Consider the following 13,135-nt stretch of genomic DNA (forward strand, 5'->3'; position numbering starts at 1 on the left):
ATCAGTATCTACATATGCATTTAGAATGTTTATAGGTTACTCAACCCATAGTACTCAAATTCAGATGAGATACAATCTACTTTTAGTCTTTGGGTGGCTTGCAAAAGAACTGGGAATAATTTACTAATGACCTTAATATTACGACCTCTAGTGTGATTGCTGGGTGGAGTTTAAATTTGAGTTCCTTTAAGCTTACTTTGTTCTTGTTGAATGTTTAAATTTACATTTTACTTGAGGAAGAACTCATTGTATTGTTTTCTTTAAAATTACCATTGAAGTAATTATAGGTGAAGGGAAAGTAATTAATGCAGTTTATTTGTTTCGTAGACTCCAGTAAGATATACAAAGACTCTGCTATTACCAGTTGTTTTGGTGGTTTTTGGGGTAATCATCAAAAGGGTAAGTGAGTGATATAGTGAATCGCCTTTATCTTGAATTTACTTTTTACGTTTTTTGAAGGGATTGCTTTGTATTTTTAGATGGGAAGAAGTTAGTGTGGTGGGTTAACCTTGGCTGCCTGCCAGGTGCCCACCAAGCTGTGCTCTCATTCCCTGTCCTCAGCAGGACAGGGAAAAAAAAAAGAGTTGAAAAATCTCATGGGTCAAGACAGGGACAGGGAGATCGCTCATCGATTTTACTGTCATGAGTGAAACAGGCTCAAATTGGGACAGATTAATTTACTGTCAATTAAAAATAGATCAGGATTGTGAGAAACAAAAACAAAACTAAAACCACCTGCTCCCTCTTTCCAAGCTCAGTGGGTCCCTCCCACAGGATGCATTTCTCTAAGAACTGCACCAGCATGGTTCCTTTCCACAGGGTACAGTCCTTCAGGGTCATAGCTCCTGCCAGAAAACCTCCTTCTAGGTGGGCTTCTCTCTGCGAGCTGCAGTTCCCGTCTGGAGCTTGCTCCTGTGAGGGCTGTTCATGGGTTGCAGCTTCTTTCAGGCCATGTCCACCTGCTCTGGCATGGCGTCCTCCACAGGCTGTGGGGTGGATACCTGCTCTACCTTGGTCCTCCATGGGCTGTAGGGGAAAAACCTGTATCACCATGGTCTCTCCACAAGATGCAGGGGAATCTCTGCTTTGGTGCCTGGAGCACCTCCTCCCACTACTTCACTGACCTTGATGTCTCCAGGGTTGTTTCTTTCCCATTTTTCTCATTGGTCTCTCTTAAAGCTGCCACACAATGTTTTTTACCCATTCTTAAACGTTATCAAGAGGCACCACCAACGTCACTGATAGCGCTCAGCTTTGGCCAGTGAGAGATCTGTTTTGGAGCTGGCTGGAACTGGTTCTGTCTGACATGGGGGCAGCCCCATGTCTCTTCTCACAGAAACCACCCCTGCAACCTCCTTGCTACCAAAACCTGGCCACATAAACCCAGTACAGTTAGATAAAATACAGGTTTTCAAAAATATTTGCTTAAAATTCTGTGTTCTCTTTACACAGATTTTTTGCAACGGTCCAGTCCTGAGTCAGTGGTAAAACTTGTTTAGTTGTTAAGCGCCAAAAAAATTTCTGTCACTTAGCTGATGAGTACTATAACTGAAGTTTATAACTGTTTTTGTAAATTTGATTATGTATAATTTGTGTAAAAACAGCTTACAGTTTACACAGGAACAGATGGGATAACTGCTAACTGCCTGGCTAATTAAACATCCTCAAAAAGAATTTTTAGCTAAAACATTGCATGTCTTTATCTTAGCATTATCTCAAAATGAGGTTACCCAGGTGTAATTTAGTTTAGCAAATGTTGAAAATGCTTTAGAATGCTTTTGAAAGTTGATTCAGACTTTTTGGTGGCTCTTGTTTTCTTCAGGCAATTAAATATCTTATGTGGGCCTTATCTCAGGCAGGCCAATATGAAAGGTAAATATTGTTGTCTTTTTCAATGTAAAACTGAATTTTCTGCTGGAAGTTTATTTGATTTGTTATATGCTGGATAATTCAGAATTCTAAATTATGTTGGTCCTTTTTGAAGAGTAAATTATGTATAGTTCAGTAGCTGAGTGGCTTGGATGTGCTATATGTGATATTTTTATAAGATGTCTAGAACTAAGTTTAGCTGATGAACTTAGTTTTAGACATCTTAACCCTCTTACCTCCAAGTTTTCTATTTAATAATTTATTTTTCTTCTGTGTTCCTAAATCAAGATTTATTTATGTGTCTATTTGCTTTTCTTTTATAAGTAGTGAATGCAAATTCTTTCCTCCCCATTGTTTGTTTTTTTTTTTTTATGGGTTACAAGGTACCTGAGCCTCATCTTGAGGAAGGGATCCCAACTGTATTGATTTTATCTTCTAAATATCTGCAATACATGCTCTATCACAGCCATTTGGCATCACTTGTTGATGCTGTGCTCAAGAGCAGTCAATTTATGCAATTGAATCTTGTCATTTCCCTGACATATCTTTTTGCTTCCTGATTTTTTTAATTTGTTTTTTAATTTATCACTAATCATTTCAGTGATCTCTGCTTTCCATAGTCTAATGACCATTATCAAGATCTCAACAGATGTGAGCAGGATTCAGCATCCTGTCTTCATAGGTGTTTTTGGAGAGCAACAAGTATATATGATTTTGACTCTTTTCACATTTGTATTTCCTTCTGAGAATCCAAAACCAATTTATCTAGTATCTGAGTAAATGATGGACTCTCTTTTTGGTACCAGTGCTATGCCTGTTTTATGTTACTGAAGTTTTATTCTCTAAATAAGCTTTTCTATATATGAAATAATTCCTGGAAGTAATTAAAAACCTGCTAAAATTAATTTTCAGATTTCCAGATAGATATGGGGATTGAGAAGGATAGTTACTAATTTGCAATATATTTCAAAGCCTGCTACAGAGGGGACAAAAAAAATCTGTGCAGGCGCTGACTCATGCTTACTGGATTAGTTCAGCTGTCTAGAGCTCTACTACAGATGACTTCAAAGTAAAACCAGTGCTTCTGTAGTACATAAACAAATAATGTGATTTTCTATTTTTTATTCAGAGAGGAACGTTTTAACCACGGCGAGGTAAGATTCATTTTCTGCAAAATTTTATTTGTATGTTAATGTGACTACTCAGTATTGTAATACAGGTTGCAATGGTCTGATCCTGATATGTGGTCTATTTGAAGCTAAGTATTTGCATCTTTTATTCCCTTGTCTTGAATTGGGTCCAGTATGTCACCAGAATAACTCTGGAATGTTGAACAAAAAATTACCAACTAATGGTGGGGTGGCAGTGCAAGAGAGGAGTCTTTTGGGCTTTTGCTGTAGCAGTACAGAAAGACACTGAAATTATGCTGGACCTCCCATTTTCCCCATAAAGACTGAAAAGGAGATTGGTTCCTTTACTGGGGCTTCACGTGACAGATGTTAAAATTCTAATTTGAAATATGCCATAATGAAAATAATTCTACATGTGGTTCTTTTATTAAAAGTATGCACAAAATCTAATTGAATGGCAGCTTTCTTATATGGTTTCTTTGCGATTAAGTTAGCAAGGGCAGGCAAAGCTTACTTAACATCAGTTTATTTGTGGTTTGTGCTTTTACCATTCAAAATATGATAATCAATCCATTAGATAAAAGCAATGATTGCAAAAATGCTTGTATGATTTATCACAGCACTTTACAAATAACATAGGTTCAATCTTAGGAGTGGTGAGTGACATCTCTGCTTTTAACCTCTTTTGAGAATACTAAAGCAAGCTGCCTGTGGTTGTGCGAGTACCAAGGATGATATTATTTGCTTCTTTCATGTCATACTTAGGTATTTTAGGTATGAAATAGCAAGGTCTCCTCACTTCTATAAAGAGGTTATACAAGGAATTTTACATATGTTATTGCCTGTTTATGTTTCAGGATCTTTTGCATAGCTAGCCATTTCTCCAGCTCCTTTTGGGTTTATTAATGTTTATTATTCCTGTTGTTCCGTACTTGAGCATACTACATACACTTTAGAAAAAAGGTAACACAAAGTTCTTACCACTATCTGAAATGTGAAGATCTTTACTTTGACTTCGACTCTTTTTCAGACAAGCTCATCATTTAAGCTATACTGAAAAAGAAGTCGCATGTTTAAGACAAATGAGAAGTATGCAAATATTATGCTTTTGTTTGTTTGTTTGTTTTTGCAGCTGGTATACCATGCATTGCAGCTGTTGGCATACAGTGTCCTAGCGATTTTAATCATGAGACTAAAACTGTTTTTGACACCACATCTATGTGTTATGGCTTCCTTGGTCTGTTCAAAACAGGTAAGATCTTTTTTTCTAATCCTGTAGCTATCTCACTACTTAAAGCATTACCCAGATATTTGTCCCAAAGCAAATTTCTGTGTGTCTAATTGCTGAATCTGAATGCACCAGATAAAAATAAACCAGATTATATTGCCTGTTGAAAAATATGGTTGTAGAAGTTCCATTCTCCCCTCTCCACAAATAAAGCAAATGTTTTGTTTTATGTGACTTGTCCAATTGCATTATTATACAAATTAATATGCTGTGTATTGATCCTGAGCATAGGGAGACGTGCACTGGATTTTACTGTATTTACGCACTTCTGTGCCATTGCGAGTTTTTTTATTGGCTATTAATTTTATCCAAACAGTGTTTGACTTTGTTTACACTGTGTTTTCACAGCTCTTTAGAGCTTATTGCCTTGCATATTTTTTGTGTATTTAATTCTTTCCAGAAGTGTAGTTTTGAAGTCTTGCGTGTTGAAAACATTTCAGCCTTAAAAATCAAAAGTCATATGCCTAACTCAGATTTAATTTTCCTAGCTTGAAATCATCCATAACATAAAATATTACTAGATTTTTCTCCAGATATAACATGGCATAGAACTGGCTTTCCATGTTTTAGTATCTGTTTTTGAGAAGTGAACTAGATTCTATCTAAATAGCTGTTTTAGAAGCTCTGCAGTTGTCTTGGGAGCAGACAGGGAGGTAGATTGAAAACTGGCTGAACGGCTGGGACCAGAGAGGGGTGGTCAGTGGTGTGAAGTCTAATTAAAGGCCCGTAACTAGCGATGCACCCTAGGGGTCAAATACTGGGTCCAGTCCTGTTCAACATCATTAATGGTCTGGATGATGGGGCAGAGGGTACCCTCAGCAAGTTTGCTGATGCTACAGAACTGGGAGGAGTGGCTGGTACACCAGATGAGTGTGCTGCCATCCCAAGGGACCTCAACATGCTGGAGAGATGAGCTGACAGGAACTTCATGCAGTTCAACAAAGGGAAGCACCAAAGTCCTGCGCCTGGAGGAACAACTGCAGGCACCAGTACATGCTGGTAGCTGACCAGCTGGAAAGCTGCTTTGCAGAAAAGGACCTTGGGTTCTGGTGAACACCAAGTTGAACATGAGTCAGCAATGTACTCTTGCTGCAAAGAAGGCCAGCAGTATCCTGGGCTGTGGGAGTGTTGCCAGCAAGTTGACGGGGGTGATCCTTTCCCTATATTCAGTACTGGTGAGGCCAGAGCTGCAGTGCTGGGTCAAGTTCTGGGTTCACCAGTACAACAGAGGCATGGACATACTGGAAAGAGTCCAGCAAAGGGCCACAAGGATATTTAAGGAGGATCTCTCATATGAGGAAGGGCTGAGAGAGCTGGGACTGTGCAGTCTGGAGAAGAGAAGGCTCAGGAGAATCTTATCAATGTGTACCGATACCTGAAGGGAGAGTGGAAAGAGAATGGAGCCAGGCTCTTTTCAGTGGTGCCCAGTGGCAGGACAAGAGGTGATGGGCACACAGGGAAAACCAGGAGGTTCCCTCTGAACACTGGGAAACACTTTCTTATGGTGAGGTTGACTGAGCACTAGCACAGGTGGCCCAGGGAGGTTGTGGAGGCTTCATCCTTGGAGATATTCAAAAGCCATCTGGGCAACCAGCTCTAGGTGGCCCTGCTTGAGCAGGGGGCTGGACCAGATGACCTTCAGAGGTGCCTTCCAACCTCAACCATGCTGTGATTTTTGTAGAAAGCGTTATGTACATCACACGAAGCAAGTATCCCACCTTGAGAGCATGAAAGATTATAATTAATAGTGATCTGGGCTTACTAACAAGAAAACAGATTGGGAGGATGAGATGGGGAATTCGTGAAAACGTGTATATGGAGAACATCACCATGAGGATGAGCAGGAGAAAGAATACAGTGCTGAGAACTGTTGCAGACAGAATACAGAAGAAGGAAAAGAGAGAAATGTTTGACAGAGTGGGGGAATGGAATGGCTGGAGAAGAAAATTAGGATTTTAATAACAAACCTGAGTCGTTAGGTTTGCTGTTCTTGAAAACTGAAGAAATACAAGAATACCACCACAATGTTCAGTACTTGATCTGGAGTGCCAGAACTGACTGACAGTGTATGTACAAACTTTTTTTGGGAGTCTTGTGCATATGCAGTGTGGAACAGAATATAATCATAGAATTATTTAGGTTGGAAAAAACCTTTAAGTTCCTAAGTCCAACTGTTAACCTGTCACTGCCAAAACCACCCCTAAACCACGTCCCTAAGCACTGCATCTACACGTCTTTTAAGCATCTCTGGGGATGGTGACTGAACCACTTGAGTTATGCCCAATAGACATTGTTTTTCCCATAGTATCTGTGGTTGGAACCTGTCTTAAAGGTGAATTAGGGTTGTATGGTGAAGGCAATTACTGTCTGTGGAACATTTAACACCTGTGTCATACAACTGGAAGATAAGTGAATGAGACAGAATTATGCAAAGAGGAGAAAGCTATCCCTTGCTAAGGCATCTGAACAAAGGATTGTTTCCCAAAAACCAGGATTGCTTCCTTGGATGTTCTTTCGGGGAAGGTCAGTCCTTGAAAATGCTGGACAGGCTCCACAGTATCAGTTTGCTTAAATGTTGTGCTTGTCTCTTTCTTGATGCCTGTTTTGTTACTTGTCATAAGTAGAAGTGCTGAGTGTTTGCCACCATCAAATGAATCTGTAGAGTGAACATACAAAATATAAAAAACCCCATATAAAATGCTAAAAAACGTGTCAAAAACTCTATATTTGTCCACCTTAGTTACAAGTATTGAGTATTGGGACTTAAGAGAAATTTAATTTCCTCTGCACTTTTGCTATTCTGTAAGGTTCACAGGTGTTCTTAAGATATTTCCCAGCTTTTAGTTAGTTGTTGAAGTATTGGTGTCCTCTTAGGTGGTCTGGTTGTTTAAGGAACAGCAGTTACATTGTGGTTAATTTTTTTCTAGATGAACTTTCCTTAGGTGTTTCTGAGTAATTTGAAATGAAGTGGCTTTTCACAAGCCAGAAAAGCAAAAAGAAAAAAGTCTATTTTCTTCTAACGTACAATTTCTAGAGAACAATTACAATATAAGTGAATCCTGTCCAAAGTTAATTTGCTATTAATTCTTGTTTTAACTGTGTGTTCCTAGAATAAAATTGATGGGCTTTTCTGCCTTATTGAAAAAAAATTTGTAGAATTTTCCAGTGGGTGAAGTGTAGAATTAAAAATATTTCTGTGGCCAGTAAGGCTGTTGAGCCACTATCGATCAGATCACTTCGAAGACTGCTCTGACTTAAGCAAGCAAAGGGATAAGAAAACTTCTTATACTTTTGTAGGGTCAGGAAAATATCAAGTGGGTTTTAATGAGCTTTTTCTGTCCTGGCTGCTGAGCAGAAGTGGTATTTTGAGGTTGAAAATTCTGACTGTATGTGCAGTATTGACTCAGAAGAATTGCTGCGATGGAGGGAGATGAGAAGGGGAAGATGGGACTTGCGACCAAACGATTGATTAACACTCAGTACATTTATCGTTATGTAAAGTAATTTATTCCGAGGCGATAGATAGATAAAGTGTTAATCAGCTGCCTTTCAAAAGATATCCTTTTCTTAGTGAACAATCAGCCTGAGGTGGACATTTGTAAAAGAGCAAACAGGCAAAAGACATACTACACATGGAAAAAGAATTTTGTATATTGTGTTCTTTCAGCCTATTGCTTAAATCTCTGTACTTTCCATTACCTCAGTGTTGCAGCTGATGGCACCTGATGGACAATAAAAATAACTGTTAACATCCACACGTTTCCTCTTTCTATTAGGAGGAACATACACTACCTAATTGGTGTAGTAAACCTAGTAGGAGGTTTTACTGTGAAACTATTTTATCGTTTCAGGCTTTAATTAAAAAATAAGTAAAGATACTCTGAATGAAATGTATTTATGTAGTGCAGGTTTGATATTTTTGAAATGTAAAGCCTTACTTCTAATTAACAATAGCTTGGAAAAAAAAATTCATACTTTGTCTTATTTAAGGTATAGGTCAGATATGGATGAGGTAAAGTGTTCTTGCTCAAACTGCACTTCAACATAGCAAATTTGGTAGTACTTTATTCTTAACTACCCGTTTTTATTTATGAGTATTTGCTTAGAGCCTCCAGCAAACTGCCTTTAGGAAAAAAGGCAAGGGCCATCTTTTTCAGTTCAAGAAAGGGAAGAGTAGGATATAAAGCAACATTAACCTTATATCCCCAAAGTCTGCTTTTCTGGTGTGTTTTCAGAAGTTTGCAGTACAATCTAATCCATATATTGCAGATAAAACCGCTCCATGTAAATAGGAGATAAAACACTATAAAAGTGCAGAAACATTATTGAATCATCTTTACTTGCAGACTTTGACATTTGAACTATAACTTTTAAAACTGCATTAGTGTCAATTTTCTTTTTATTGTAGAATTACAAATATAATGCCCTACATTTGGTAAACATGAATACTTCTTAATGAGGTCTCACTGAAGTTTAGTGGAAAAGCAATAGCAGAGATGTTTCATATTGTAATATATGTTAGGTTCTTTATAGATAAACAAAAATGAATTGTTCTGCATACAACATTACGGAATTGTTGTCGAGAAATTAATCGATTCTTACATTTCAGTTGTTTGGATGGCTCTTCTGTAAAATCCAGCCCAAAACATTGGTCTTTGCTATTTTAGCATTGATGGCAATAGAGGGATCAGCAAACCTTCAAACTCAGTGGAACATCATGGGAGAATTTAGCAACTTGCCACAGGAGGAACTTCTAGAGTGGATAAAAGTCAATACCAGACAAGGTAAACTAGTTAATAATGTATGATGTTCCCCATTTACTGTGAGATGTAACTATAGAACTTGGTATGAATGACTGCAGAGGTATTGCTGCTATCTGTGGCTTTGCCTTGGGACTGTCCTAAAGCCGTGGTTAAGCGACATGTTCTTGTCCATATAGAAGCTATTGCAAATGAAAAAAACCACTGAAAGCTTGCTTTGTTAGTCTTCAGGCTACCAGCCTGGAGGTTCTAGCCACTGCTGTAGTATTTCTACAACATAAGTAGTTTTGCAAAGTCCAATTAAAATAAATTTTTATTGAAATCCTGGATGTGGGTCCGTGGTCATCATTTTGCTATAAGAGAATTCAAAGTGTGTGGGTTGTGGTCACACCCGTCCTTTTAGTAAAAGGAGTAAAAGTGTCACAAAACTAGCTGGAAACAAAGTAGTTACCTTCTTAGCAGGAAAAGACTTTAAAGCTGAAGCGGACTGAGAGTTTATTGCTCATTTAACAATGGTCTAAGAAGTGACAAATGCAAACTTGTCATAATGAATATGTTATCCTACCCATTCAAGAAAAAGGTGATGTATTAAATCTCTGTTCTTAGATGTTTAGCTATCAAATTACTTATATTGAGTTCAAGGTTTAAAAAAAACCAAGGTGATTTTATGCATCTCTTGTTGGTGCTATGTAAGGCCTTTTCAAAAAGAGAACCCTACCCTCTTTACGTTTTTCTGTAGGATTAGTGTTTAAATATTTGAAGATTGCTTCTCTGCTTTTACTGCTTGATTCTTCATCTCAAACGTGCTTTTCATTCTTTATTTCAGATGCAGTTTTTGCAGGAGCAATGCCTACAATGGCAAGTGTTAAATTGTCTACACTTCGTCCTATTGTAAATCATCCTCACTATGAAGATGCAGGTTTAAGGTAAATTTCGAAGCTGAGGATTTATTTTTATTTGCTACTAATTCTCTTATTGTTGGTAATATACAGTAGGAATGGCATCATGTTATAGTGTAAAATTTATTAAAACCCCATAGAACTTGATTTCTTGTATTAGTCAGATTGAAAACACATGCAGTATTTCTTCAGGATTTGTGTTCATCAGAAAGGATATACGGTAGGATAGATACGGCTTCAAACTTATATAAAAAAATCAGAATATAATTATGGAAATGGAATTAATGTATAACATTATATCCTTTCTTCATTCTAGTTACTCCTGACATTGTAGACAGACTTGATTTTTTTTTTTCCAAGACAGCCAGTATAGTTATTCTTATTAGCTTTCTGTGATTGGTTGTCATTTTATTTCATGAAAATATATCTAATTATGGAAATATTAAGACTAGTTGAAACTGAAATTTTGTGATGGAATTACTGAGTTTTTTACTTTATTTTCAAAAGCAGGATTTTTTTTAAATTGAAATTGATTTATCTGAAAACTAATGAATTTCTTTTTTTAATATCATAGCATCATTTTTTGATAATTTGGTAAAACTGGTTAAAAAAGACACAACAAGAAAACATCAAGATACAGAGTGATAAAGGACAAAAGGAGAGAATTCATTTTACATGCTTTATGTCCTTAGTTCTGTGTCTGGCATTAACTGGCTTTAACTTGGTCAGTGCTGAATAGGTCAGGCAGTTGGACTAGATGGTCATTGTAGGTATCACAGTATCAGAAAATGAACAGGATTTAACAACATCATGCTTTGCACAATCAAAGGAGGATACCACTGGGTAATATAAACAGGATCATGGTTTACAAGTGATGATTTTGCTTGATTCAGCATAGGCAGGCATTAGGTCTTGCATTTGGCATTTAAAAAAGTCGGAACAAGGGCAATGAGTATGACCTTTTGCGGAGAGAATGGGCAGATGATTTCTTCTGATCACCTCCAGTCCAAGCAAGGTCATTTCTAGCCTTGAATATTAGATGGTGAATGCATTGGTTTGGCACCTTTACATATTCTGTTCACAGTAACTGTGGATCTTGTTACAAAGTTGACTCCTGCTACAGAGAAATCAAAGGGATGTATACATTGTTCTTGGAATCGTTGTATTTGTGAAGAAATAATCACATCAAAGCAAATGGCACTGTTAATTTAAACTTTGTTTTAGCCTAATTGTCATGTGAAATAAAAAGCCTTCCTGTCATGTCTAAAGTTAAAGCTTCCATTTTCATTCTATGTTGCTAGCTAACTTTTATATTTCTCTTTTTGAAGGGCCAGAACTAAAGTAGTGTATTCCATGTACAGTCGAAAACCTGCAAAAGAAGTGAAAAGAGAGTTGATAAAACTAGGAGTGAATTACTACATTCTGGAAGAGTCATTGTGTGTAAGCAGAAAAAAGTGAGTAATCTCTCTCCTCACAAAAATGATATGCTGCTCAAATATGTAGTCTAAGATTCATATCAAGTAGTAGTTTTGAAATGTGGATCTATGCTTTATTAAAAGTGTCCAAAATACATTTTTGTCCGGCATCTCCAGATATTATTAAGTATAATTTTACCCACATTAGCAACCTTGTGGTCTTTGTGTGCACCTGAAAAGCTGTGTTGCATGTATTTTTAAACTTCACTGTAAAATACAGAGGAGATTCCCGCAGGAAACAAGTCATTATTTTGTGATGGCAAGAGCAGATGTGTGTTTATAATGAAAGCCTAGTATGAGTAAAAGGTGCAGAGTAAGAGAGAGTTTGAGCACAAAAATATTATCCTATGTGTTTTTCCTTTTTTTTTTTCACCCCTCTTTTTGGCCTTAAAACACAATTAGTTTGGTTCTTTTATTTTCTTTGCATTTAGAATAAAATGAAATGAATCTGTTCTATGTTTTTGCTATTTGAAAAAATTAGGAAAGTCTCATTAATTCTAATTTTGAAAAATAACTATACAGGGAATTGATGTTGGTTATGTGCCTTAATAACAAAGCAAGGAGTCATTACTTTTTTTTTTTTTTTTTTTACCAAGGTGTTTTATTTCCTGAGTTTCCTCTAGAAATGTTAGGAGTTTGAACATCACCCCCCCTGGGTATAGGAAGTTTTAAGGGTCCCTGGTAAAATACATTGCATAATTTGAGTTGTTTTGTATGCTTCCTCCTCCAAATTAATTCTTATTAATTATGTAACCACAAAAGCAGACAAACTTTACACATTCTCAGTACTGTTTTTTAAATTACTACTGTATTTACTGATTTTGTAATCTGATAAGAATTTCTAGGGTAAAGACAAACTTAAAAAATATAGATGACAGGATCAAGTATTCATGGGGGGGTATAAAACTGAGTTCAGCATACTGTATGTTTTTTGATGGCATTTCTTCATTTCTTTTTTCTTATTCATATGTTTTCTAGGCCTGGTTGCAGTATGCCTGAAATTTGGGATGTCGAAGATCCAGCTAATAGCGGCAAAATTCCCTTATGTACCCTTATGAGCAAGGATTCCAGGCCATATTTCATCACAGTATTTGAAAATAGCAATTACAGAGTCTTGAAGATTCCAAAGGAATAACATTTCAATGCAAAGAACGATCAGTCTTTCAACTTTTTAAACTAGTAACTATAAGAATTCTAAATCAGAAATACCTTTTCTACTAGACTTAAAATGGAAAAATGTGTATTTTATTTTTTACCATTTTAAGTGAATTCTGATTATAGAAATATCTTAAACCTAACAGTTTGGATTTCTATTTCAGGGTCAGTCCCTTGAGATTTGCTATGCAAATGATTATATGTTTGCACATTTTATTTAACACTGATCCAAAAAGAGTTAAAAGTAGCTGTGGGAAGTAACTCCATTCTCAAAACCAATGATATTGTGAAATGGGACTGTCAGAATGTCTTAGCAAAGCAAGTTTGTTTAAAGCTTTGGTGCTGGCAGCTGGGAACAAAGGAATGGTGCTATAGCATCTGGCATCACATTTCTCATGTCGCTTTCATTACCCATCTCCCTTCTGGACAAAGCGATACTAGAAATTCTCTTAAAAGTCACATAGTTTGACTAGTCATATCTGAGATAAATAACATTTTTTCTTTGAGAGGAGTAAGAACATTCGCCATTTTGGATCACTTAACACGTGCTTTTAAGCTT

The 13,135-nt window shown here is 36.8% G+C and overlaps 1 protein-coding gene across 1 annotated transcript; it reads left to right on the forward strand.

The window, feature by feature from the left end:
- Positions 1–327: 327 nt before the first annotated feature.
- On the forward strand, positions 328–12,769 carry LOC104287491 (probable C-mannosyltransferase DPY19L1; the record flags this gene model as incomplete). Its single annotated transcript, XM_009886206.1, has 8 exons — positions 328–399; positions 1,823–1,872; positions 2,999–3,023; positions 4,132–4,251; positions 8,897–9,071; positions 9,874–9,973; positions 11,275–11,400; positions 12,400–12,769. Coding segments are annotated over 8 exons (825 nt in total), but the record flags the coding sequence as incomplete, so codon positions are not given.
- Between the last annotated feature and the right edge of the window lie 366 nt (positions 12,770–13,135).

Source organism: Charadrius vociferus, unplaced genomic scaffold (assembly GCF_000708025.1).
Source record: "Charadrius vociferus isolate BGI_N301 unplaced genomic scaffold, ASM70802v2 scaffold545, whole genome shotgun sequence".
In the NCBI taxonomy this organism is placed as follows: Eukaryota; Metazoa; Chordata; class Aves; order Charadriiformes; family Charadriidae; genus Charadrius; species Charadrius vociferus.